This window comes from Myodes glareolus, chromosome 21 (assembly GCF_982192425.1).
Source record: "Myodes glareolus chromosome 21, mMyoGla1.1, whole genome shotgun sequence".
In the NCBI taxonomy this organism is placed as follows: domain Eukaryota; kingdom Metazoa; phylum Chordata; class Mammalia; order Rodentia; family Cricetidae; genus Myodes; species Myodes glareolus.
This window is the reverse complement of record NC_142046.1, coordinates 49,481,814-49,506,942: the sequence shown is the minus strand read 5'-3', so window position 1 is coordinate 49,506,942 and position 25,129 is coordinate 49,481,814. Positions and strand designations below refer to the sequence as shown.

Below are 25,129 nucleotides of genomic sequence, written 5' to 3'. Positions count from 1 at the left end.
TACGTGCCCCACCGACCCTGCTTTTAGAGCATGTGCTCTTACCTGACGAACTTACTGTCCCCCCGTCCTTCTAGTGGATGTGCCGCCATTCGCCGTCTTTAATCAAATACCTCTTGTATTCAGTTAAAGTTGACAGCGAATCGATGATGATTTCATTTCGTCTGAAACTGATAGAGAGGAGCTCTGCTGCTGCGCTTAACTACTTGTGAAGGGCTCCTCTTGGCAGTGCTGTAGAAACTGTCTCCCCGCCAAGTCCCAGGGCACTGGTCTTTGGTACCTTCTTGAAAGCACAGCTATGAACTTCCTGTAAGTAGGCAAATAGTGCACCATCTGCAGAGTGTCCAGCGTATGGAGCTCTGCGCCACGAGAATGCTTACACATCCTATCTGGATTCTTTAATTAGATTTTCTGTGAGTCAGAAGGCCAGGAAATCTAAGCTAATAAAGAAAAGGGCTAGAGATTAACAGCCTGGACGGAAGGACCTCTCACTCACAGCTACATTATGAGAGAAACCCGTGGACACAGCTTAATTAGGGATCCTCATGTAAGAATACATTACCCCTAGTTCTTAGAGTCCGTGTCCCGTTCTGCAGTCACACACATGAGAGACGCTGCCCAAGTTTCTCAGATATGTTTTAAAAAATTATTTATTATAATATAACATACTTATATATTATAATATTTATATATTAATATCTGTGTGTTATAAATATAATTATTTATATATTATTGCTTTAAAAGTTGGTTATTTTTGTGTCACACTGACCAAAGAACTTGACAGAAAAACAAGTGAGAAAAGATTTATTTTAGTTTCACAGTTTTCATAGTTTTAGGCCACAGGGAACAAGAAGCAACCTTAACCAAGTCTTCTCACAGGTGGGGGTTCACGTGCTCTGCGTACAGGAAGTTAGTCTATTCCCAGAAGCACCATGCTTGTCCCATGCAGCTGGGGAAAGAACTTTGCCGATACAGTTTCAGGAAAACCCAACTTAAGCTTTACACTGGCTTTGCCCAAGCGTCACCCACACCAGACTGAATGTGTGCTTGTTACAGGCCATTTCCCTGTGACGGGTCAAACATAAAAACACTTACTTGTTTTAATATCCTTAGGAGCAATTGTTTTATGATACCACCTGTGGGAAAGCAAGGGGAGTCTTCTAATCAAGAAATGGATACTACTTATTAATTAGGCCTTCAAATTTTTTCCTTCATTAAGGTTGATACTTTGGTGTAACTTAAAAAAGTGATCATTTTTTTTAATGTATGCTAACTTTTCATATAGCTTCCATTTGGTTTTTTAAAGCAGATAAGATGATAGCGAATATATTGGAATAAGAAAGTTAATGCAGATTTCTTTTTTCTTTGGTTGGCTAAGTTTGAGTTTGTGATTCATTCACTTCATCTACGCTTGTAGCTTCACTACGGTTCTCTGGGGGTACATTCCCTTTGTTATTGTTGTTGTTACTGTTTGAGGAAGATCTCTTGTAGTCCAGGCTGGTCTTCAGCTCATGATCCCTCTGACTTAGCCTCCGTACTGCGGGGATGTTAAGCAGCTGCGGCCATACATGGTAGCTTTACTTAAAATTTCTAAGTGCAAAACTATCTCTCCTTTGTTGTGGATGCAAGAGGTTTGGGAATTCAGCTGAGGCCATTATCCAGGTTTTCAACCAGATAGTCATAGGACCCACTGGAAGTTTATGTATTCTGCAATATATGTTCCTTAAGTGTTAGCTGACTGTTTAGGAAAGTTATAATGTCATTGCTCAAGAGTTATCCACCCTGGACTGGAAATGCGTTTGTTATAAAGCACTACATTGAAATAGATGGACAGGAAAAATACCCGCATATTTTCTTAGATGCTCACAACAGAATTCTGCCAGCGTTTCCACGGATGTTTCACCCACGTGAACGTGTGTTCTGTCAGTGCTCAGGCTGTCAGGACCACCTCACATACCTGTCAGAGAATGCCATTCTGAAATTGCTCCATGCAGCACCTGGTAAACGGTCTCTGGGGCCTCAGAAAGAGAGGTTGGGAGAGGCCACCCCTTTTTCTGTACTCGACGAAGGTAAATCATCAGGAAACAATGTAACTTGGCGGTATTATTTCAGCTTCTAGCAGAAATGCCATCACTCAAGGAAGATTTAATATTGTGCCCGCGGCACGCGGAAGGAAAAATGAGCATCTTTTGCTCCATATGGTTGAAGACATAAGGTGTCCCTTATGAAAGAGATTCCATAAAAATTTTCTCCCTTGAAATTAATGCCAAGGGAAAGAAATCCACCTTGCATGTTTCTTTGTTGGAAAAGTTGGAATTGCATCTGCAGATTTCTCTTTGCCTGCCTTAGCAACAAGCCAGACAAGGTGGGCTTGAACACTCAGCTGGGGCAACCAGCATCTCAAGTAGATCACTTTCTTCTCTTCGTCTAATTTCTGTTTAATAATTAGTCAGTTCATTTATTTATTTTTGTTCTGTGGCTCAGCTGAGAGCCTGTGCCATTGTAGGCAAACCCTCTACCACTGACGCCTGCCTTCAGCTTCTATATATTTAATTGCTAAATGTTCATTACACATTCTGTTTACTATTGAAACGAGTCACATTGATATTTATAAGAATTAGCGAAAGCATAGACAAAGGAAATGGTACTCATGGTAACTAGAATTTGTGATGGTTTGTGCCTTAAATAAGTAAACTTTTTTTAAAAAAAAAAAAGAAAGAAAGAAAGAAAGAAAGAAAGATGTGCCCCTCCTGGAATCCCCTACTGCTGTACCAGCTCCGCTCCCTCCAAGCCCAGCTCAGTCGTCTGAATAATTCCCCTACCTGTGATAATGTGTCTCAGTTCCAAGTGGACATTCATGAATTCTGCCTTAGAGGCATGTTTACTTGTTTATTGCGAAGGACTTAGCATGCTGGCTTGGAAGCCTGATGCGTTGAAAACAGACTTCTGTAACTCAAACAGTGATGAATGCTTCGTCCGAGTTAACCCCAATGTGTCCTTTGCTTTTAGGCACAACTGATGTCAAGAGTTTTTCTCTACTGCCCCAGCTGACTTCCAGAAAGGCCTGTCCAGGGCTTCCTACCTACTAAGCACACTAAGTATCTCTTCCTAGAGTCCCCCAAGGTTATTCTTTCCCCGGACCACAGCGTTGTCCTGGCAGCTGGACAGCAGTCACTTTTTACTAGACTGCTCTTCTTTTTTTTTTTTTTTCTGAGCCAGGCTAGAGAGAAGTTCAGTGCACATGTTCATGTGCAGAAAGGACCACTTACCACAGTGAAACCAGAATTTCATACTCTCATCAGGAAGAAGTGTTTACACAATAATCTCTTCTTTTGTGATTTATCATAGCTGAGACGTAACTCAGTTGATTTTGTGCTGGGTAGATGAAACATTATTAAAATTTTATGTGTTCTACTGTGAAGTAACAGGGCAGTGTTACCACTCGGAAATTCTGTATGGTAGGGAAGCGAGTGCTTGTTTTATTTCTATTCATGTCTTTCTATATATTGGATTTTTCATAATTTCAGAAAGTATTACAGAGTAGAGAAAGCAGAGTTGAGTTGTGTAGGTGGTTTATGTATGAGTGTGGTGTTTATGTTTGGTATATGTAGTGTATGTATGTGCATGTGTGTGGCTGTGTGCATGTGTGAGTCAGATAGTGCTTGTGTTTTGTGTTATTAAAAGACACCAATGTGGCTATCTGATGTGTTTGGTGCTGGCTTATGAGATGCTTTATGGATCAATGTACACAAAATATTTGAATACTGCCTGGGTAATATTTCTGGGTAAAAGGCGGTATGTTGTGAAATATAGCTTAAGTTGTGTTATATTCATTTATGCGGTGGAATATTTTTTCATGATGCAGAAATATGTTACATACTTTTACTTGTACTGTAAAGCTGTTATTTTGCCTGTCTAAAACCCCTGATTGGTCTAGTAAATTGCTAAATGGCCAATAGCTGGGCAGGAGGATAGGATAAGTGGGGCTGGTATACAGAGAGAATAAATAAAGGAAAAGAAGAGAGAGGAGCAAGAAAAGGAGAAGAAGAGGAGGACTCCAGGGATCAGCCATCCCAGCTAGCTACAGAGTAAGAAGGAAAGAAGGGTATACAGAGTAGAGAAAAGCCCAGAGGCAAAAGATGGATGGGATAATTAAGGAAAACTGACCATACATTCATAAGAAAGGATAAGTCTCTGTGTATTGATCTGGGAACTGGGTAGTGAGCCCCTGAGAGTAAAGAGTTAAAACTAAAAAGCCATAGAGATATAATTCTGAAATGAACTTTAACCTTTTAGAAGCCCTACTAGTTTTTTTTTTTCTTTTGAAGACTGTTTTGTGACAAGTTAATGTAAGGGTGAGGTGGACAGGGCCAGTAGGAGACTGGGTGACTCAAGGGTGAGGTGGGCAGGGCCAGTAGGAGACTGGTACTCAAGGGCGAGGTGGGCGGGGCCAGTAGACTGGGTGACCTCTCACAGTCCCAGAGCAAATGCTACCTGGTACATGGGTCTGTATGTACAGGAGGATTTGAACTCAAGCAGATCTTTGAGAACAATGCTGAAGGCACAGCAGGGTTCTCGACCTTATTTCTGTTACAGTGTCTCACTGCCTAGAATAATTCTTAACTGGGTGAGGGATGCAGCTGGAGGAATGGTCTCTGATAGAGATTGCAACTCTCTGCTAACTTTGCCTGTCTGTGCTTTGAGAACCAACCATGTAAATCCAAGAGCGGTGGCCTAGAAGCCTCAGCTCCCAGGTTTGAGCTCCACTGCTGCATTAATAGCTCCCAGCATGGGCCTGGCACCTAGTAGGTGATCAATAAGAATTTATGGAGTATTGAGTGACTTAACCAGCTGTGTAATCTTAGGCAAGCCACTTAATCTCCTTGGCTTCAGTTGCTTCACCCGAGCAAAGAGGGGAATGGATTGGATGACCCCTAGGGCCCCTTTTGGTTGTAAAATTATATGATTCTGTGATTGGACCTTTCCCTGAGAGGAAGATGAATTTGGCAGGTGTTTAAGGATGGATTGCAGTGAGAGTCTGGAGTGGGGAATGTGCTCTCCTCAGAATTCCCCCTACTCCTTCCCTCCAACTGTTTTCTAGCACTGGTCGACATATATACCTGTGTTTCTTTTGTGTGTTTGTGGCACACCTGCTGTGCACACATAGAGGGCAGAGGGCAGTTTACAGGAGTTGGTTCTCTCTTTTCACCACGTGGGTTCCAGGCATTGGACTCGGGTCATCAGGCTTGGTGACAGTTGCCTTTACTTGTGAAGCCATCTCCATCTCCATCTCCATCTCCATCTCACTGATTGCCTTCAGTGTTTCAGATGCTAGCTGTCATCTTCTGAGATGACTGTGTACTCTCCAAGGACTGGAGCCATGTCTCCCCTCCACCCCGTGACTTTGCACTGTGCACATCTAAATTGATGCCACATCGTGATTACCAACATCTGTGCCAGGAGTTCACAAGGCGTTTTCCACAAAGCCTCTTTAATCTTGAAGCATCATCACTTCCTTCCTAATTGATCTCTCAACCTCTGTGTGGGCATCTCCAGGTTCTGAAGGCTCCCATGAACTGACCCAGTACTCCACTGGAGAAGAAGGGACATCGCTTCAGAGTTATATGGGTGGCAGTGTGGGGTGGCTCTCCTCCAGGCTCTTGTTCCAGGCGCATGTTGTAGGTTCCTTCAGCTTATCTTTAGACTTCAATCATTTTTCATTTCTCATTCGGTGTAACTGTTTCTGTCATGGGCTACATCTGTCTGTCACCCATAAGCAACCTTTTCACTTTTTCTGTACACCTTCAGCTCTCGGGGTAGAAACTGATTGGTGTTCTCGATTGTTGACAGTTGTTTCTGTCTCACCAGGTCCCATAGCCATTCAGTCCCAAAGAAACACACAGAGGTCTACATTAATTATAAACTGGCTGGCCTATTAGTGCAGGCTTTTTGTTAGCTCTTTCTTACTACTTAAATTAGCCCATAATTCTTGTCTGTGTTAGCCATATGGCTTGGTACCTTTTATCAGTGAGGCATTCTCTTCTGGCTTCCTCTGCATCTGGGTCATGACTACAAACTGAGTCTTTCCTCTTCCCAGAATTCTCCTGTTCTCGTTGCTCCGCCTCTACCTCCTGCCTGACTACTGGCCAGTCAGCATTTTATTAAAATAATATAAGTGACAGGGTACAAGACCATTGTCCCACAGCACTAGATGAGTACAAAGTGCCCTTTGACCATTGAATCAGATAATCCAATGTGTGGCTGATGACAGTGTGCTGTAGTGACATGGTGGAGGAATGGATGACTTGGGGAATGTTGAGGAGGTTGCACCTGCGTGTTGTTGCTGTTGCTCTAAGAGCAGAGGCAGAGAAGAGCAGTGATGAGAGGAGGAGTGATGTTCTGCATTTTTGTTCAACTGAGGCGTTAATGTCTCTTGGCTCTTCTGTGGAAAGATACCATGTAAGCAACTGGATAACGGATTTACAGCTGAGGGGAGGTGATTAAGATTGAGTTGTAGATCTGAAATTAATCGTCTAGGGGTAAAATTAAGAAGAGGGAGTAATAGATAATGGAATTGGAACCATTGAGTGAGGGGACAGGAAGATAGAAGTATTCGGGACAGAGAGAGCAGCTTGGGAATGGTAAGGACAGAAGGTGTTGTCTCAGATGCCAAGGTAGGGGCTTTGTTATGAAACCTGGACTTGTGGTCTTCATTCAGTCGGCATATATCTGTACACCCCCAGGCACTGCTAAGAAAACCAGGCACTCACCTGAAAGAACTAATCATGTAATTGCCCTTGTGCAAAACCTGAGTGAAGCAAGGACATTCAGGAGGGAGAAGGGGTGTTATCCTCCCCTGACCATCTCCATCTCCTTTTCAGGTATCCCCTTTCTCCCTGTCCCCTAACTCTGTATTTTATTAAAATACAAATGAAACATTGCTACAACCAAAGACAACTTAAGGAGGAAAAGGTTTCTCTTGGCTTTTGATTCTAGAGAAAGGCCCCATAATGGGGGGCGGGGAGGTGAGGACAGCAAGTGATGAAGCAGAAAGTTGAGATCACATTTTCAACCACAAACACAAAGCAGAGAGAGCCAGCAGTAAGTAGGGAAGCCTATAAACCATCAGAGCCCACCCCCAGTAATAGTCTTCCACCAACCATGCTCCACCTCCTAAAGCGTCCACAACCTTCCTGAAGGGTGCCACCCCCAGGGACCAAGTGTTCCAAGGATGTGAGCCTGTGGAGGACATTTCTTATTCAAATTGCCCTCCTGTCACACAGAAAGGTGTAAGTATTTTGGATTTTGTTTTAAGAATGACCAAAACAACTCCTTTTCCTCCCTGTCCCCTAACTCTGCTGTTTAGTGTGTACTCTATTTCCATATGCAAGTTTGTTGAGGGACCTGTTCAGATAGCAACTAGACGGTATCTCTCCCTTCTCACAGCTATGATCTGTGATCTATGATCTGAGAAAACAGATCGTAGAAGGCCAGCGAAATAGTTTGCAGATCTGAATCCTGACTTTTGTCTTCATATCTCGGGTTATCTTACCCTCCTGCACCGACTGCCTTGCAGGGGAGAGGAGAGGAGAGGCCAGTTCCAAAGGAGCTACAGTCTGTATCCTCTCCTCAGGCCGTGGGGACAGCCTCATATTAGTACAGTGTCAGGCAAGAAGCAAGCTGAACTAAAGATGAAACTCGGTCACTGAAAGAGTTCTGATCCGGTCCCTGAGAAGGGACCCAATCTAGACTTGTCTGTAGAGCCCAGGGGACCACAGCACTTCCTTCCCTTGGAATTCTAGGCAAAACTAAGGAAGAAATAGAGCATGTTCTGCCATGTCACCTTTAAACTGCCTTCCAGGTCTTGCGGTGGCACTGCTGACCCCAGAACTGTTGAATGTCACTGTTCTAGGGGTAGGTGAAATACCAGTGGCAAGTAGTCTTGCGAGTGCTCTTTGACAATGAATGGCTTTTGATCTTGTACATCTTTTAGTAACATCAGGTTCTTGGGGTTTATGAGCCCCCATACCTATGTTAGTACTGGCTGAGAGACATTAATAGGGGCTAAGGATGCTGTTGGCCCTGAGACTTCACTTTGGGGCCTTCCAGGAATGGTGACTGTCAGATAGTCTTGGCATGGTATATGAAGAGGCCAGGTGAATGCTGTGTCCTGTGGAATCTCTGTAACCTCCTTGACCTGCTGCTCTCCACCCGTCAGGAAGTTACCTGTTTTCTGGTGTGTTCCTTGCCACCACAGCTGTGTCCTTGATGGTTCACTGTGTCACCTACAGATGAATTGAAAGCACAGGAAGAAAGGTTTTACACATTCCAATCTAGCGTGAACCCAGTTTAGGCAGGAAATAAAACAAAACCATATAAACCCCCCCTCAAAACAAAACAAAACAAAACACATCAGTCATTGAATGACAGCCCTGAAAGCTTGAAACCACTTCTAGTTGCATTTTCTTTTTGGTTAAATTTCTTTGAACTTATTTTTCTTTCCCATGATTAACTTTTTTTTCAAATGCTCACAGCCTGTGAGTCAGTGCATTATTTATGACTCTCTCTTTTTTTTTTTTTTTGGTAGAATCTTAAAAATAACATCAAAGTCTTACTATTTCTGAAAACTTTGTGTGCTTCTACTGACCACCATTTGTGTGTTGATATCAACATAACCTGTATTTTATAATCAACATCACTAGTGAGTGTTCATGGGCTTCATTTGGCCCCCATGCCTAGCATCAGCACTTTAAAGTCATGCATCAACAGTTGAAACTCTTGGATTTTGAATATAATGTCAGATTTTCTGTGTCTCCAAAAAGCTTGAACAGCTCAATTACCCTGCTTGTCCATTGCTGTGGGACAATGATCTTGTACCCTGTAAAGATTTGTTCCTTGTATTTTAATAACTGATTGGCCAGTAGCCAGGCAGGAAGAAAGACTCAGTCTACAATCATCACCCAGACACAGAGGAATCAAGATGAGGATGCCTCGCTGATAAAAGGTACCAAGTCATGTGGCTAACACAGACGAGAATTATGGACTAATATAAGTTATAAGAGTTAATAAGAAGCCTGAGCTAATAGAACAACCAGTTTATAAGTAATGTAGATCTATGTGTGTTTCTTTGGGACAGAATGGCTGCAGGACCAGTGGGAAAGAAACCTCTGTCAACAGTCCATTACCAGAAAGTGCTGAGTACTGGTTGCCCCTGTCTCTTAGAAATCAGCTTTTGTTTCCTGGCTCAGTCCCCATGTCTCCTGCTTCTGTAATACATCCCTGCATTGTTCTTGGACACTTCTTGCAACGATGCTTACAGTCTTCCAGTGAGAGTGGAAATTGGTACAACTGAAATGAAGAGGGCTTTTAGGGCTTTTCAGGACCTGTCAAATTACCCATGTGTGTCCTCTGACTGAGTACTTGACTATTAGAAACTTACCATTTTGCCTATGTGTTTGCAGAGTGAGATAAGAATAAGTTTATTCATTGACTCTTTGTTTGTAGTGGTGAAAGATTGGAATCAATCTCTTCACAGGATTGAATGGCTTCAAAAAAGAGAGAACATAGAATGGGAACTATGTAGTTATAGAAAATTGTTGACAGAGGTTTTTCTCTCCTGCCCAGTCCTGTAGCCGTTCAGTTCCAAAGAAATACACGGAGGTCTATATTAATCATAAGCCTATTAGCTCAGGCTTCTTATTAACTCTTTCTTATATCTTAAATTAGCCCACAATTCTTGTCTGTGTTAGCTTGGTACCTTTATCAGTGAGGTGGTCTCATTTTGCTTCCTCTGCATCTGGGTGACAACTACAGACTAAACCTTTCCTCTTCCCAGAATTCTCCTGTTCTCTTTGCTCTGCCTCTGCTTCCTGCCTGGTCACTCCACCTATTCTTCCTGCCTGGTTACTGGCCAATCAGCGTTTTATTAAAACATTACAAGACCATTGTCCCACAGCAGAAAATGATGTGAACTAATGTTTAGAAATTTTAAGATACATTATTAACTTAAAACTAAAGCACAGAATAGTGGATATAATATGCTGCTACTGGATCAAATGTGTGTCTGCGTACATGTGTGTGTGTGTGTGTGTGTGTGTGTGTGTGTGTGTGTGTCTGTATCTACATTTGTGTTTGTGTAAAATATCTCAGGAAAAATATATACAAAAAGTTTAAAATGCTCCTTGACTCTAGGAGCTGACTAGATCTTTGGGTAAAGGGGAACAGACACAGGCTATGCAGTCATACCATTTCTTGTTTGTAAGAAGAATTTTCTCACAGAATGCTTTGGCGTTTGCATTTGTGAGACAGAGCGTGCCTACAGTAAGCAGTAGGGAGTTTTGCTTTACCAAATTTAATAGTTTTTATTTTAGGATTAAGGGGTTTTTAATGAGAGTCAGCAGCAGCAGCAGCCAGGACCTAAAACTATTTCCCCTGTAAAGATGCACAGACTGGTTTTGGCCTTAAACCATCCCTGTCTTCTTCGACTTCCCCGAAATCAAGAGTATCCTGTGCCATATCAATTAAAGTGAATGTACTTTCAATTAAAGGTGTGAGTATGAGTCTGAAAAGATTAATTCTTTATAAAAGGACGACCTTCAGTAGTTAGATCCAATTAGGCGTTTTTCCAAGTATATATCATCTTGATGGGACAAGTCTACTACTTACAATCAATCACCGTGACCTTTTCAAAGGTGAGACTTAGGTTCAGAGTCATAAAGAGTGACTTGCAGAGGCAAACTCCGTAGTCGATGTTAGTGGGGATTATGAGGGTTGGTTATTGCTTTTGTGATATTAATATTTAAAAAATTAGGATGTCCGTGGTGATAGTGTGGGTGCAGCTCATGCATACAGCTCTTTTACCGTGGCCTGAATAGAAAAAAACTAATTTAAACAAGACCGATTAGATGAGAAAGGAGCAATGACACCAATTAATATTGAACCAACTGCCTTTATTTTTTCTCCTTGAGTCATTTCATTATTAAATATAATATTAGAACTCCCTTTCTTGGTGATGTTTTTTCCTACTAGATATCTTTAATTTTAATTTACCTTTCACTTATGTATAGCACTCACAGCCAAGACTGTTAATGAATTTTGGGGGTGTTTAGTAATATGCAAAATCTTGAAGGATGTAACTTTCACATAAAAATGATATAACTTGAGTATTTCTGTGAATATCAAGTATTCCCAGTGTAGAATTGTTTGTCCTCACTCTGCCACTTATTAACCTTATAAACAAGGGAGACGCTGAATAGAGCTGTGTAAAATGGGGGAGTGGGTAGTGGGCGTTAGGAAGCAAAATGAAGGAAGCAGAAATCTTTTGCATACTTCAGGGACTGACTAATGGAATCAAATGGAAAATATAAACTACCAACAACACAAAAATCTGAAGATGCTCAATTTTCTTATATAATATAATATTTTCTTATGACATCTTTCAACATACTATAAATGACCTGTGGATTTCTTTTAATGGCTAATATAAAATGTATGTATATGTGTGTGTGTGTGTATGTATACCATCTTATTCATATATAATCTATACACACATGCATATTATATATACATTTATACATATAATGTTATATATATTACACATACTGTTTAGTAACATATATATCATAACTAGTTGTTACACTCTTTAGGGAATACTTTTCTTTTTGTAATCCTTACTTTTTCCAGATTCTGCTCACTTCCATACTCACACAACCTTACATTTATTCTCTCTCACTCGCTCTCTCTTCCTCTCTTTCTTCCTCTCTCCCACTCTGAGGGGATACCGAAGCTGGTACTCAAGGCCCTCAATACACAGAGAGAGAGAGAGAGAGAGAGAGAGAGAGAGAGAGAGAGAGAGAGAGAGAGAGAGAGAGAGAGAGGAGAGAGAGGAAGGGAGGGAGGGAGGGAGGGAGGGAGGGAGGGAGGGAGGGAGAGAGAAGTAAGAAAAACAACAAAACAAAAATCTCAATGAAAAACATAGTCACTTTTGTGTTGGCCAACTACCCCAGGGCCTGGCACCTGCTCTAGAATCTGGATGATAAACTCAGCATCACTCCATTAAAGAAAGCTGATTCCCCCCCCCCTTTTCCAGCAGGTACTAATTTCAAATAACTTCTTTGAAGGGTGGGACTCTGTGCTTGCTTCCCCCTCCATCCTGGGAATGTGTCTGGCTTTAACCTGTGCAGGTCCTGTGCCTGCTGTCACAATCTCTGTGTGTCCACATGTGCATCAGTCCTATTGTGTCTGGAAGACACTGTTTCCCTGGAGTCAGCCACCACCTCTGACTCTTACACTCTTCCTGCCTCCTCTTCTTCATGGATCCCTGCTCCCTGAGGGGAGGAGTTTGATCATGACACCCCTTTTAAGGCTGAGTGCTCTCAAGTTTTTTTTTTTTTTTACTCTCTGTACTTTGTCCAGTTGTGGGACTCTGTGTTAATTACCATCTAGTCCAAGATGAAGCTTCTCTGATGCGGGTTGAACGGATACACTGATCATGAGTAGATCAGCATGTCATTATGGGTCATTTTGTTGCTATGTTTCCTTAGCAGAATAGTAATAGTAGGGTTTCCCATTGAGCCTGTTACCTGCCCAGTCTTACTTTCGTGGCCCCGTTAGTAGTGTCAAGTATGGTACCATCTCATAGAGTGCGCCTTAAAGCCAAACAGGAGGTGGTTGGTTACTACCCTAACACTTGTGCCACTGTTGAGCCAGAATATTTTCTAGGCAAGTTGCTACTGTAGAAAAAGATTTGTAGCAGGGTTATACTGACACCTTTCTCCTTTGATAGCAGGCAAAGTGCCTTCCAGCACTCTGAATGCTAGTCAGTTGGGTGAACCTTCTAGTTGGGAACCCACTTGATTTCTCCATGTTCAATGACACAAGTAATTTGTGTCTTCGTCAATAAGTCCTTACCATCCGATTGTAATCAATAACTAATAGCCATGACAATAGCTTATGTTGTTTGGGGATCCATGTGGACCCTTAGCCAAAGAATGACTAAGCAAGATCCATTTGTAGCACTGAAAGTTTTACTTGTAGGCATATGATGTCTAGTTGGGGCATTGCCTCCCGTTTCTGTGGTGAGTCCATTTACATTCCTTGTATATTTGTATATATTTAAAGAGGCTTCTACAGCAATAGATTTCCATATGGCTTTTCAAAAGGCCTTTAGTGTTTGTTGCCCCTCTCATATTCTCTCCTTTCCTCTGACCTCTCAGCCTCCCCCATTTAATCCTCCTGTTCTGCTTCCTCCTTTTCTCTTTAGAGCACCATATTTATTTTTTTTTACTTATTTATTTATTTATAAAAATTTCCACTTTCTCCCCTCCTCCCAATACCCTCTCATTCCTCCCACTCCCTCTCCTCCTCCCTCTCCAGTCCTAAGAGCAATCAGGGTTTCCTGCCCTGTGGGAAGTTCAAGGTCCTCAGCCCTCCCTCCAGGTCTAGGAAAGTGAGCATCCAAGCAGACCAGGATCCCAAAAAGCCAGTACATGCAGACGAAACAAGACCCAGTGCCATTGTCAATGGCTTCTCAGTCAGCCCCCATGTCAGCGACATTCAGAGAACCCGGTTTGATCTCATGCTCGTTCAGTCCCAGTCCCGCTGGCCTTGGTGAGCTCTCATTAGTTCAGTGGGTGAACACACTCATCATGGTCCTGACATCCCTTTTCATGATCTCCATCCTTCTTAGAGCACCATATTTCTAGGGGATACTTTTCATACGCTGCAAATTCTATGTGAGTGGTTGTTACATTATTTTGAGAATGCACAGAAATGAACAGAAAAATACATGTTCATCATAGGCTCACTTTACAGTGTGTGAATATTTTTGTCCTGTGTGTGATTGATTGAGAGGATGCAGAACCCAGAGCTACAGAAGAGAAGCCAAAGTTACTTGTTGTATGAAGTTCAGTTATTCCTGGAGCTCACTGGCTCCCTCTATAGTTCATGAGGGCAAAACTATTTTATTATATTAAGAAATTAATTCTTCAATCATTCCTTTGTACATACATGATTACCAGAATTTTTTCCTTACATGATGTGATATATTACAACAGATCAGCTATAAATATTCAGTCATGTGAAACTAATGCTGTAGAGACTCTCCAAAATATAAAACAATTTAGTCTGTCCATGCAGCTATTTTTCTTTTGGAAAGGAGGATTACTTTTATTTATATACTGGAGATCAAAACCAAGGCAACACACATGTGAGACAAGCACTCAATTATAGAAATAAGCCTTCGATTAGAAAGAACTTATTTATAAAATATTTTAATTAAATTAGGAATGTTAATGATTTTTTCTGATTTGGTCTGAGTTCTAAAATTATAAGCTAGTTCTGAAATGGTTTCTGAACAGTTATCTACAGTTTGTTTTATATATATATGCTTTTTATGGTGAGGATCGGCACTTTTCAGAGTCAAAACCTCACAAAGTCCTTCTGGAAGCACAGTTGTAAGACTTCTGCCTTTAGAGGGTTAGGGGAAAATTCCAGATGGTGAAACCCAAGGGTAGATACAGATTTCCAGGTTCAGGTCTCTCAACATCTGGACGTGAGTATCCTGCCCTTTGTCCCTTATGGATTGGTATTATGTCGGGAGCCGCCCCATGTTGGGCTGCCATATGTTGCGAACTACATTTTTGGGTGACTTTTTGCCAGGCTTCTAGCCACAGTGGGTTCACATGTTCCAGGGTAGGTAGGAGGAACAGAGATAAGAAAGCATCATAGAGACATAGGATCGTATTGGGAAGGCAACTCAGTGAATATTTGATGCTGAATTTTTCTTCTGAGTTCTGAGGTCCCCCGTGTTTAGTTTTCCATGCACTTTTATACCCCAATACAGTGTGCGTGCCTGGGGGTTGGGGGAACAAAAGACTGCTTAACATGATACCATGATACAAAAGAAAACTAAAACAGTTACTTGCTTTAATACTTTGAGACATAAAGTCATTAATCCATGAGAAAATCCTTCTGTTGTTTAGGCAGTGAACCCACCCTAGACCAAGTATCCTGAAGGCAACCATTCCGTAGGTCAAACCTCCTATTTCAAAAGAAGGAGCAGAAGTATGCTTGAATTTTCTGACAATTGATCAGGGTGGAGAGGATCTACCTGTGTGTGCTATCTTAATGTCAAAAACACCAAGTAACCACACCCTAGGTCAGGATGTGTAGCCACAGTTGTTGTCAACAACTGTTTGAGCAAGCTCAAACTCTCTGACCTTCAGACAAGGTGGGATAGGCTCACATATTTTGGGCCTCCACAGTAGTAGATGTGGATTAGCTTTTCTAGGCAGGGAGAAGGGCTTCCTAAGTGGCTATCAGGTCCTTTCCAGCTTCCTGGCCTCCTTGTACTTAGTGTGGTAGGATTTGATAATCTAGAAAGAAAAGTGATATAGCCATAAACTAAAGGGTTCAGAGAACACACCAGCACTATCGTGTTTTGTTCACATAGACCAGAAGATAGCACACAGAGTTGAGGATCTGTGCATTTAATAGACCTGCTTTGTCATGTATGACAGGAGCATGTTCGGGAGCATGCTTTGGAAATCTGTTTCTGCTTTCTACATCGAAACCCCTGAATATAATAACCTTGTTCTTGCTTTTCAAGCTGGTTACTTCTGGTGTTCTTACTGACTTTACTTTAGTACATATAGTTGCTTTTAATAATTTATAGCTCGCCAGTCCTTATCATTACTTGAACTTCACGGAAATGAGAATATCATTCCTTAGATTTTTAAGTGCCATTTAAATTTTATTGAGTATATGTATATATACAATTTTCTGTATCTTTTATAAAGTTTATTATTCAGTGGGAAATTTCACAACATTTAGAGATGTCTGAATTTAGAAAAATTTTAACAACATCTTATTGTTGTTGTTGTGTATGAGTGAATGTATAACGCCTGTCCCAAACTCACTGTGGAATCTGTCTTCTGTGATGCTTTACTTTAAAATTCTGTTACTAAATGCTGCAGTCTGGGGAAGTGTGAAAATGTTTAAGATGCCACTTAGAGTAAAGGCTTCTAAAAATGTGTTTTCTGAAATTAGATTTAAGTTTACTAAGTTAGTATGGATTTTATAAAATGAACATTTTGTTTTGAGAATTTTTGCTATCAGCATGTTCATGTAAGATAAATTTCATCAAATACATCTATTCTCTTCGTTGTTATCATAACTGTATCTTCTACTTGAGAAAATATTTGGAGGTAACCTAAAACTGTAAAATGTTGTCTCCACGCTACTTGCTTCTTATAGAAATTGGGAGTAATTTGGTTTGATTAAACCCTGCCTCATTAGATTTTAATGTGCTTTATGTTATGTGTTTCAGAAACTCCAGAAAGGAACTGAATGACATACGATTTGAGTTTACTCCAGGAAGAGGCAAGTTTTAATTGAATTTATTACTTTGGTGGAACAAGAAGCAATTGAGATATTGATTACAAACATATGGTTATAATTTGCTATTCAAAAAATGTTTCGCCTGCAAAGGAAGAAGAGAACTTGTTAGTTATAAGGATTCTAAACCACTGCTCGCGGCAAGAATCCCAGCGGCACATGTGGCATGGTGTACACACACATGTAAATGAGACATATTAGCTTGAATATGAAAATACACACCGATTGAAGATGTAGCCATTCATGGAAGTGACAGTGAGTGTGGCGCTACCCATAGTGTCACCAATTCCACCTCCCTCATGGCCTCTTTGTAATTTGAGTATCAAAAGTACGTTACTGCCACTGCTGAGCAGTTGGACTGGTTGTTCACACAGCGTCCGGATGCCAGAAAACAGAACCAAGAATCATTTTTATTTTTTATTATCTTTTGCAACAGGCGTAGAGCCTGGCATGCAGAATATCAAGAAACCTTGGTTAATAGATAACCCAAGGAAAAAAAAAATTACGGTCACATTATTTACTTTACAACCTCAACAGTCTAGAGAAGTAAAAATCAGATGCCAATACATGATCACTTTGTATCTATTTTCCGTGTCCTGTGGTTTCTCACTTTTATGCCCATGTAGAGTTTCCGTAAGGTCTACCTTGCGTACCTCTGTAACATACAGTAGCCTCCTGCATTCTGATTTGTAGTAGCTATAAGCTCATAGATTGGGGTTCATCCCATGCGTTAGACTTCTATGTAAGTTTCAGCTCCATTTGTTAAACTCTCAAAAGCCCAAATTACAGGCATTCCCTTGACCTCAGAGCTGGTCTGGCAGTAAACTGCCCTGGCTCCCTTACTGTCACCACCTGTGAGAAGACATTGACCCAGCTGACTCACAAGCTGGAGTAAATGACAGGCACTTGAAGAAATCACTGCGTCCTGTGTATATACATTCGTGGGAAATTGTTCAAGTTCTGCCAGTCAAACAAGTCATGCTCCTAGACCATAAGTGTTAGTAGACCGAGATTTGCTCTAGTTCTGATCACGAGTCCTCTGTAAAGGCAAAGATCAGGTGACTTCCTTGAATCAGATAAAAGCATGGAGTATCTCTTACAAAATAAATGCCCATGAGCCCTAATGAGCTTGCTAACTGGGTTTTCCTTTTTAAGTGTGTCCGTCTTTAGCAGTTTCAGATGGGCCTTTGGGATTATATGACACCAGTCACAGTCATCAAAATGCCATCTATTCTGTCATAATATGAGAATATTGCCCAGGCAGGGTTGTGACTAAGATCTGGTAATTAAATAACAGGTGTTACAAGTATAAGAAAGAACAGATTCTGATTTTAAGGGTGCTGCTTTTCCTCTGGTTGCTAAAAATTGACTGCAGCAATGAAAATCAATTTTCATTTTAAGAACTAACAAAGAAATGAATTTCCAGCATGAGGATTTGTGTGACTCCGATGATCCTATCATCACCAGTCCGTTCGCACTGCCTTTGGCATCTCATTTGCCAGGGAGTGATGAATAGTGGCTAATTTTAGTGTCCAGACGAAAGCCATAGCAGTGACTTGGCTGGTAATTGTACCCTTTACTGGACAGAAGCACAGGCCTGTTAGCACTGGATGCACCGTATGTGTTCCTCAGGCAGCGGCTGATGTATGTGTGCACGTATGTACACCGCATGTGCCCTGCATTTATGCTATCTTTAAACAGGCTCAGGTGTGTTTGGAATAAAACGTGATGTGCACGTGGAAAATCTCTGTTGTCTTTAGAGGACACACCCTTTTGTTTATTATATTATTGTATCCTCTGGAGACCAAATTTTAACATTGATGATTTAAACTGTTTCAACATCAGCTTAAAGTAAAAGTACTTTACTAGTAAGCTGGAAATAATCATTCTATACTATTGCAGGTGTCTTACCTGTGTAGAAAATGACTGCCTAATGCCATACGCAGCGACGGGGAACATTTTCCCCTTGTCCAGCCAGCCTTAGCCATATGCCACTTTGATATGATTCATCTGGTGCCCAAGAGGCCTGAAAATAGGATCTGTTACCCAGTTCAGTCCCCGGGGAGTGGCTGTCACCCTGGCACTGGTTTGGTGCTAGCCGCTGGTGTGGCTTTGTTTTCCCTTTCCAGCTGCTTTCTGAGAGTGTAACTGCTCACAGAAAAGTAGGATCCAAAGCTTCTTGCTGCTGGCCAGTCACGCGATAGAAATGACACCATGCTACAAGCTTGTCACCTACATCTGTTTGGCACCTTCATTAAAAGCGTTTCCTGTCCTGGAGATTGGGTTGATCTCCAGGAAGCTGGAGCTTCTGAGCACCAGCAGCTCCAGAAGGAGAATCGTAGTCAGAGCATAGCCATTCGCTGAGCTATCCTCAGTCCCCTAGTGTGGGCTCGTTCCATCAGGGACCTTTACAAACTTCATTTTTAATCTTTATCAGAAGGAGAAAGACCAAGACAAGCTTCCCTTGTGTGGATTTCCATGGTTTAGTTAGCTTTCCATGTAATTCCTTGTCTCCTATTTCCGTCTATTGTGTTCCATTATGAAAGGAGAGAAAAACACAATTTTTGAAAGCATCAAGCATATTCATTGAGCTTTGCTCTTTTCTGGAGATTGAGCATGGGAGACAAAGACTGCACAGGAGGATGAGATGAGTTTGGGACTCCCCTTGGCTGTGGCCTTGTCATTGCCATCACCATGTGTTGCATTAGCATCGTACACCAGGTCTAAACACGTTAAACCCCACAAGTTACGGAAAGGGGGTTGAAAGCATACATGTAATACACATATGCAATTTATATGTGCACACACACCTACTCTGTGGGCTCTTTTGCATAGACCACCATATCCAGTTTATGCTGAGGGTAGGTTTCTCCAGTTCTGTTTCAACATTTGTGTGATACGCAGCTCTATGTTCAGGTGTTGCCTGACTTTGGAAAATACTCACGTCAGATCCTCACCCAGTTGCCCGTGCTGTTTGTAGCCAGTGCTGCTAGGTGTCTGGTAGAATATCAAAGGGCTGTGGAGGCGCAGTCATCTCCTTTATTATCACACGGAGTCCCATCATAGCTCTTTTCTTTTGAGCATATCACAGTTCTCAGTTCCTCCTTGAAAAGTCTTTCAGTGGAGTTAGCCGTGCTGCCATGCCCATTCATAACCTCTCAATTAAGAAACTTTTAGCTGTATTCACTTGCTGCAGCCTGTGCAGTCCCATCTTTATGAGATTGCCAACTTCTGTCACTTATCCCTGAGAAACTACATTATTTTACACCGCCACATTTTCTAAGAGAATAAATCTGTTGCTATCAAATGATCAATGTTGTGTTAAAGGGATTCCTTAATAGCCTCCATTTAAATAGCTCATCTTAATAGTCCAACAAGCCCATGGGCTGTTTGTACCAAGTAGAAGGTTGTATGAGATTCTACCCATTCAACCTTTGCTATAAATTCTTAACTCAGTAGCTTCGAATGATTGAAAAGGATTAATGATGGCTTGAATTAACCTTGGCAAGAAAGAAAAGCAATGTCATAGAGAGCCTTAGGTGTTCTAGGGCATGCAGGAGGAATAATTCAGGTGGTGGCCAGAGGGGGAGGTTTTTGGTTCACCAAAGTAAATATTTTTTTAGTAAGATCTATTAGGTAAAAAGAAAAGTATAAATTACTTGTGGGAAAATACACTTCATGACATTTCTGATTTTCTTTCCGATAGTATCTGAATTGATGAATTAAAATCATGTGGATGATTTTAGTAAATGAAAAATATATTTTTATATTGTGCTGGGCTGTTGATTTTTATGCTGTGGTTTCTAATACGTATTCATCTCACATTTGGACAGATACAGCAGATGGTGTGTCTCAGGAGCTCTTCTCTGCCGGCTTGGTTGACGGTCATGATGTAGTTATAGGTAAATCCATTTTTAGTATGCAGCATCATTTTGTTGATATGTCAAATGGAAATGTGTTCAGAAGCAAAATTTTTTATTGAAGAATAATTCATTCTGAAATTTAAAAGGGAGTCTTCATGAATTCTTATGTTTATATGACATTGCATAAAAATCATATTTAATTTTCTTCAAAGGTATTTCATGTATTTCCCTCCTCTTTGTATAAGCATGGTTTATCCAATGAGCTATCACAGCTATCACAAAGAACAAATCATATTGTAGTTCAGGTATTTAGGTTGGAGGGGGCCGGAAAGGTCCATCAGACCGGTTTCATTTGTTGTCCAGGTAAGGAAACACATCCCGAGAAAACCCGGAGTTCCTCCAGAGCCACACGGCAGAGTGTGGTGTCCTGAACTCTGAAATCCTGGGTGTTTCTACCATTCATCTTTTTTTCTGAATTTAAAAAGAAATATATGTATGTGCATGGAGCTCGGGAAGCCCACGCGACCCAAGCATGCTGATAGAGCAAGCAGCGTGTAGATCTCTCAAGGACTGGCAGGTAAGAAGGCCCCGGCTCTTGTTAGCATCACCTGAGGAAGCTTGGCATCGCTGCCCCTGCTCAGCCCAGCTGCTCCATGCTCCCCGGAAATGATGAGTCTACGGGGATTTTATAATACACTCTGTTCCTGTGTATTCCTAATAATGACTCTGAGTAATGAAGTTAGCTAATATCTGAATTATAAAACATTGTATTTATTATAATAACATTAATGAGAAGTCTGTATTAAGGTAAAATAGTCTTCAAAACTAATACTTCAGAAATATTCTCCTGAAAAGAAATTTCTCAAGAAAAGTAATGTTTGAAATTGCACGCTGTTTGTTTTGTTTGGTTTTAGCTTTAAGACAGGGTGTCTGTCTGAGAAACCCAGGCTGTCCTGGAACTTCCTGTAGCATCCAGGATGACCTCAAACTCACAGAAATCCACCTGCTTCTGCCTCCTCAGTACTGGGTGGTGTTCGCCACCATGGCTTGTTTCATGTTCTAATCTTAAAAATTTCAGTTATTCCAAATAAGTCCTTGCTCAGTGGTGGTGGAATGTGTGATTGAGGGAATTTGAGACAGACAAGCACATCTATTGGAACTGGCTTCTAGAAACCTGGCAGGATAGAGCTCTGTAAAGTAAAAGTCCTATATTTTATTTAAATGGCAGTATACACTGGTTTATAGTGCAAGTTATTCTGACTAAACACTCAGTATCACTGTTTTATATAAACAAATGGTATGAAAAGTACAAAAGAGGGAAAATAAACAAAAGAGGGTATAAATTATAGGTGAAGTGTTCACAATAGCCAGAAATAACATAAAATATCTTGGAGTAATTTAAACCAAACAAGTCAATGACCTGTATAACAAGAACTTTTAAGTCTGAAGAAAGAAACTGAAGAAGATACCAGAAAATGAAAAGATCTCTCATGCTCTTGGGTAGGCAGAATTAACGTAGTAAAAATGACAATCTTACCAAAAGCAATCTGTAGATTCAATGCAATGCCCATCAAAATCCCAGCAAAATTCTTTACAGGCTTCGAAAGAACAATACTCAGCTTCACATGTGCTTGCTATCCATGTGCCCTCTAAGCAGCCTGCTCCCCTGCCTGCCCCTTCACATTGGTAAGCTGGAGGGCAGCCTATCCTTGTGTAGATCTGCAGAGAAGTAGGTTTTACCGTTTGGTGACCTGCAGCTCTCATCAGGCAGTACATCTGGTGCTCCTTTTACTTTTCTGCAAGGCTGGAGGTACCTTAATGTCTTAGTGTCTTCTGAGTAATTGGCTCTTTTACCCTCACCACTTAAAGGTGCTGGCATAATAGAGAAGTGCATTTAAACCTGTTTTGCAAATTTAGCACAAATTAGTAGGTGGGTAATAATCGTGTACAGTGAGATTGTTGTTGCACTTGAAAATGAAATAATAAACGCCTAAGGTTTTTTTTTTGTGTTTGTTTGTTTGCCTTTTTCTTGTTCCCTCTGTCTCATCACATCACATGGAAATCCAAGGTCGTAGAGTGTCTGTCTCCACGAGGATATGCTTGGAAGTGGGTCCTTTTCAGAGCGTACAGTGAGCTCCCTGCATCCCCATCTTATCTGGGATGCTTCTTTCAAGTGTACATTTCTGGGTTCCAGACTCAGGTTTCAGCAGCGGGTGGGCGTCTTGGACTGAGAGGGAGGAACTTAGTGTTTTTCACAAGCATCCAGGGTACGTACTTGAGTTCTTTTCTCTCTATTTGCAGTAACCTATAGCAGCCGTTCCTGCCTCATCCAATCACTGTATCCTCACAGTATCGTTAACCTCCTTTGTTTTTCTGCTTTGTTTAGTTTTCTTTTTGGAAACCTGCATTACAATCATGCCAGTCAACTTTTAAAATATGTGTGTGTGTGTGTGTGTGTGTGTGTGTGTATTGTGGTTAGAAAATGTGTCATTAGTGTAATTTTTTGTCATAAAGTTATTTTTAAAATAAAAACTCATGTTATTGGAGCTGGAGAGATGTCTCAGTAGTTGAGAGCATTTTTTTTTTGCTTTTCTAGAAGGTCTGAGATCAATTCTCAGCATGTACATGGCTGTTCACAATATTTGTAAGTCCAGTTTGAGGAAATCAATGCCCTCTTTTGGTCTCCTTGAGCAACAAGCATGCATTGGTTACGGAGACATATTTGCAAGCCAAACACATAATTTTTTTTAATTAAGAAAATACTAATATTGCTGCTCAGGGTATAGTAGACCCTGCAGGGAGTTTCCTCTTTTTTTTTTTTTTAGATAATAGTAAAACATTTTAGGCCCTGAAGTATGAAAGTAATAGAACCATAGGTGACTGGGAACACGCAGTGAGTGTGCACAGCTATTGTCTGTCTTCCTCCAGCGCTGTTCAGGTCTGTTCTGAGGGGCTGGAGCCATGGAGCAGCTCAGCACTGCACTTCTATGGTAAAGCCTGTAGAAAGAGCAAAGAAATTTTTCTTATACTCAGTTCAGTGGTTATTTCGACTGTGTTTAATGACGTTGAAACTGAATGAACTAAAAATTTCCTTAAGAAAATACCCTGTATCTCACAGTCCTGTTAATTTTTTTAAAAATAGTGCTGGATAGCTTTTTGAAAAGACAATTCCTTACATACTGTCTGAGTTTAGACAACTTTGGAATCAGTCTAAATGATGTCAAGACATGTAAGTGAGTAGTTCTTGATCAAAAGATTGAGGAGGCTAGAGAGGTGGCTCAGCAGCTCAGAACGCTCAGTGGTTCTTCTTCCAAAGGATCTGGGGTCAATTCCCCATGTCTACAGGGTGACTTTCAACTCCAGGTGCAGAGAATCTGATTCTTCTAGGGACTGGTGCATAGACATACATACCAGGGAAACACCCATGCAAATCTTAAAAGATTAAAAATCTGTCTTGATTTTAATATTCCAGGAAATCAGAAACTATCCCTTTCTTGAGAATGCTATGTTGTTTGCTTTCCTTAAATCTTAAAAAAAATAGTAGTAAACAATTAGTAGTTAAATATGGCAGAGTTTCTAATTCTACCAAAGTGCTACTGCCGGTTGACTGTAACTCACTGCTCCTGTCTATGCAAATACTCCCTCTGCTCATTAAATGCAAGAGCCATAGCACGGGGAGGAGTGCTGTGATATCTGGACACACTTGCACGGACACACACACACACACACACACATACACATACACACACACAAAACCTACTTTTCCAGTATTAATGACTCTTGATAAGGGGTGGCTGAACTGTCCTTTTAAAGCAGCTTCTCACTGATGGTTGTTGTGCATTTGAACACTCTCTTCCAGTGTGTGCACAGGTGCTATTTCTAGGAAGTCCTACTGTAAAAGAACATCTGTCTCCCGAAGGTGTTCTCTGTTCTACATTGCATGCTTATGAACCAGTGCAGCAGCAAACGGTGCTGTAAGCCCTGTTTGCCAATTAACTTTATTTAGTTAGAAGTTAGTAGTCTCTGTAGAAAGCCCCTGGTAAAGACAGTCCAACTAAGATTTATCATCTAAGTGAAGTAAGCGCTTGCAAGTGGGTTAGTGTAAGTCCCTGGAGCCCTGCTCTTTTCAGATAGCTTCAGCTGCCCTCTTTTAACCAAATGTTAATCTTCCTCTCAGTTCTAAAATCAGATATGCAGGAGGATTATTCTCAGTCCAAACAACCTGTCTGTCTGTTGGATAAGCCCCAAATTGTCAAACTTCTCTTACGGCAAGGACATCTTTTTGATAGAATTAATTAATTAAAGTAAATTTATTGTGTGTGTGTGTGTGTGTGTGTGTGTGTTATGTATACATTTCACCAATCTTTGGGCTTGCATCTAACTATTCCAATAATAGTACAGTATTCTAGATATAAACATAAGATCACTTCCACTTATTAATATTCTAACAGGTATCATTCACCACCAAATAAAATATCACTCCTGTTTTGTTTTGTTTTGTTTTACTGTATCAGTAATTTCTTATACAACAGGAAATAGAGCTATTACTTAGCTAACCAAAGAGAATGAATTGTCAAGAAGAATTCCACATTTTTTGACTCAGTATTGGTTAATATCACTGTGTTGGTATCATATCCAATTATATCTAACTTTGATCCTGCATCTTGAATTTGATTATCTTTGTTTTTGTCAATGCAAACTATAAGAAAACCCAGCTCTTAATCTTGTACCACACAAGTTTAACATCTAATAAACAGTGTGGGAAAAAAATGCTGTTGCCCTCGAATCCATTTTAAGGCAAAGAGAGACTCTCCTGGTCCTTCCAACAAAGCAAACCTGCCCTTCTCATCAGACATACGCTCTCCCCATATAAA

The 25,129-nt window shown here is 40.9% G+C and overlaps 1 protein-coding gene across 4 annotated transcripts in view; it reads left to right on the top strand.

Moving 5' to 3' along the window:
- The window catches only part of Stk39 (serine/threonine kinase 39), a 267,625-nt gene that overhangs the window by 193,540 nt on the left and 48,956 nt on the right, over positions 1-25,129 (top strand). For all 4 annotated transcript variants that reach the window (XM_085681003.2, XM_048426001.3, XM_085681007.2 and 1 more), the window contains exons 15-16: positions 16,325-16,377; positions 20,226-20,294. In XM_085681003.2, coding sequence (XP_085537129.2) covers positions 16,325-16,377; positions 20,226-20,294 — 122 coding nt within the window. The remainder of the gene's footprint in view (positions 1-16,324; positions 16,378-20,225; positions 20,295-25,129) is intronic.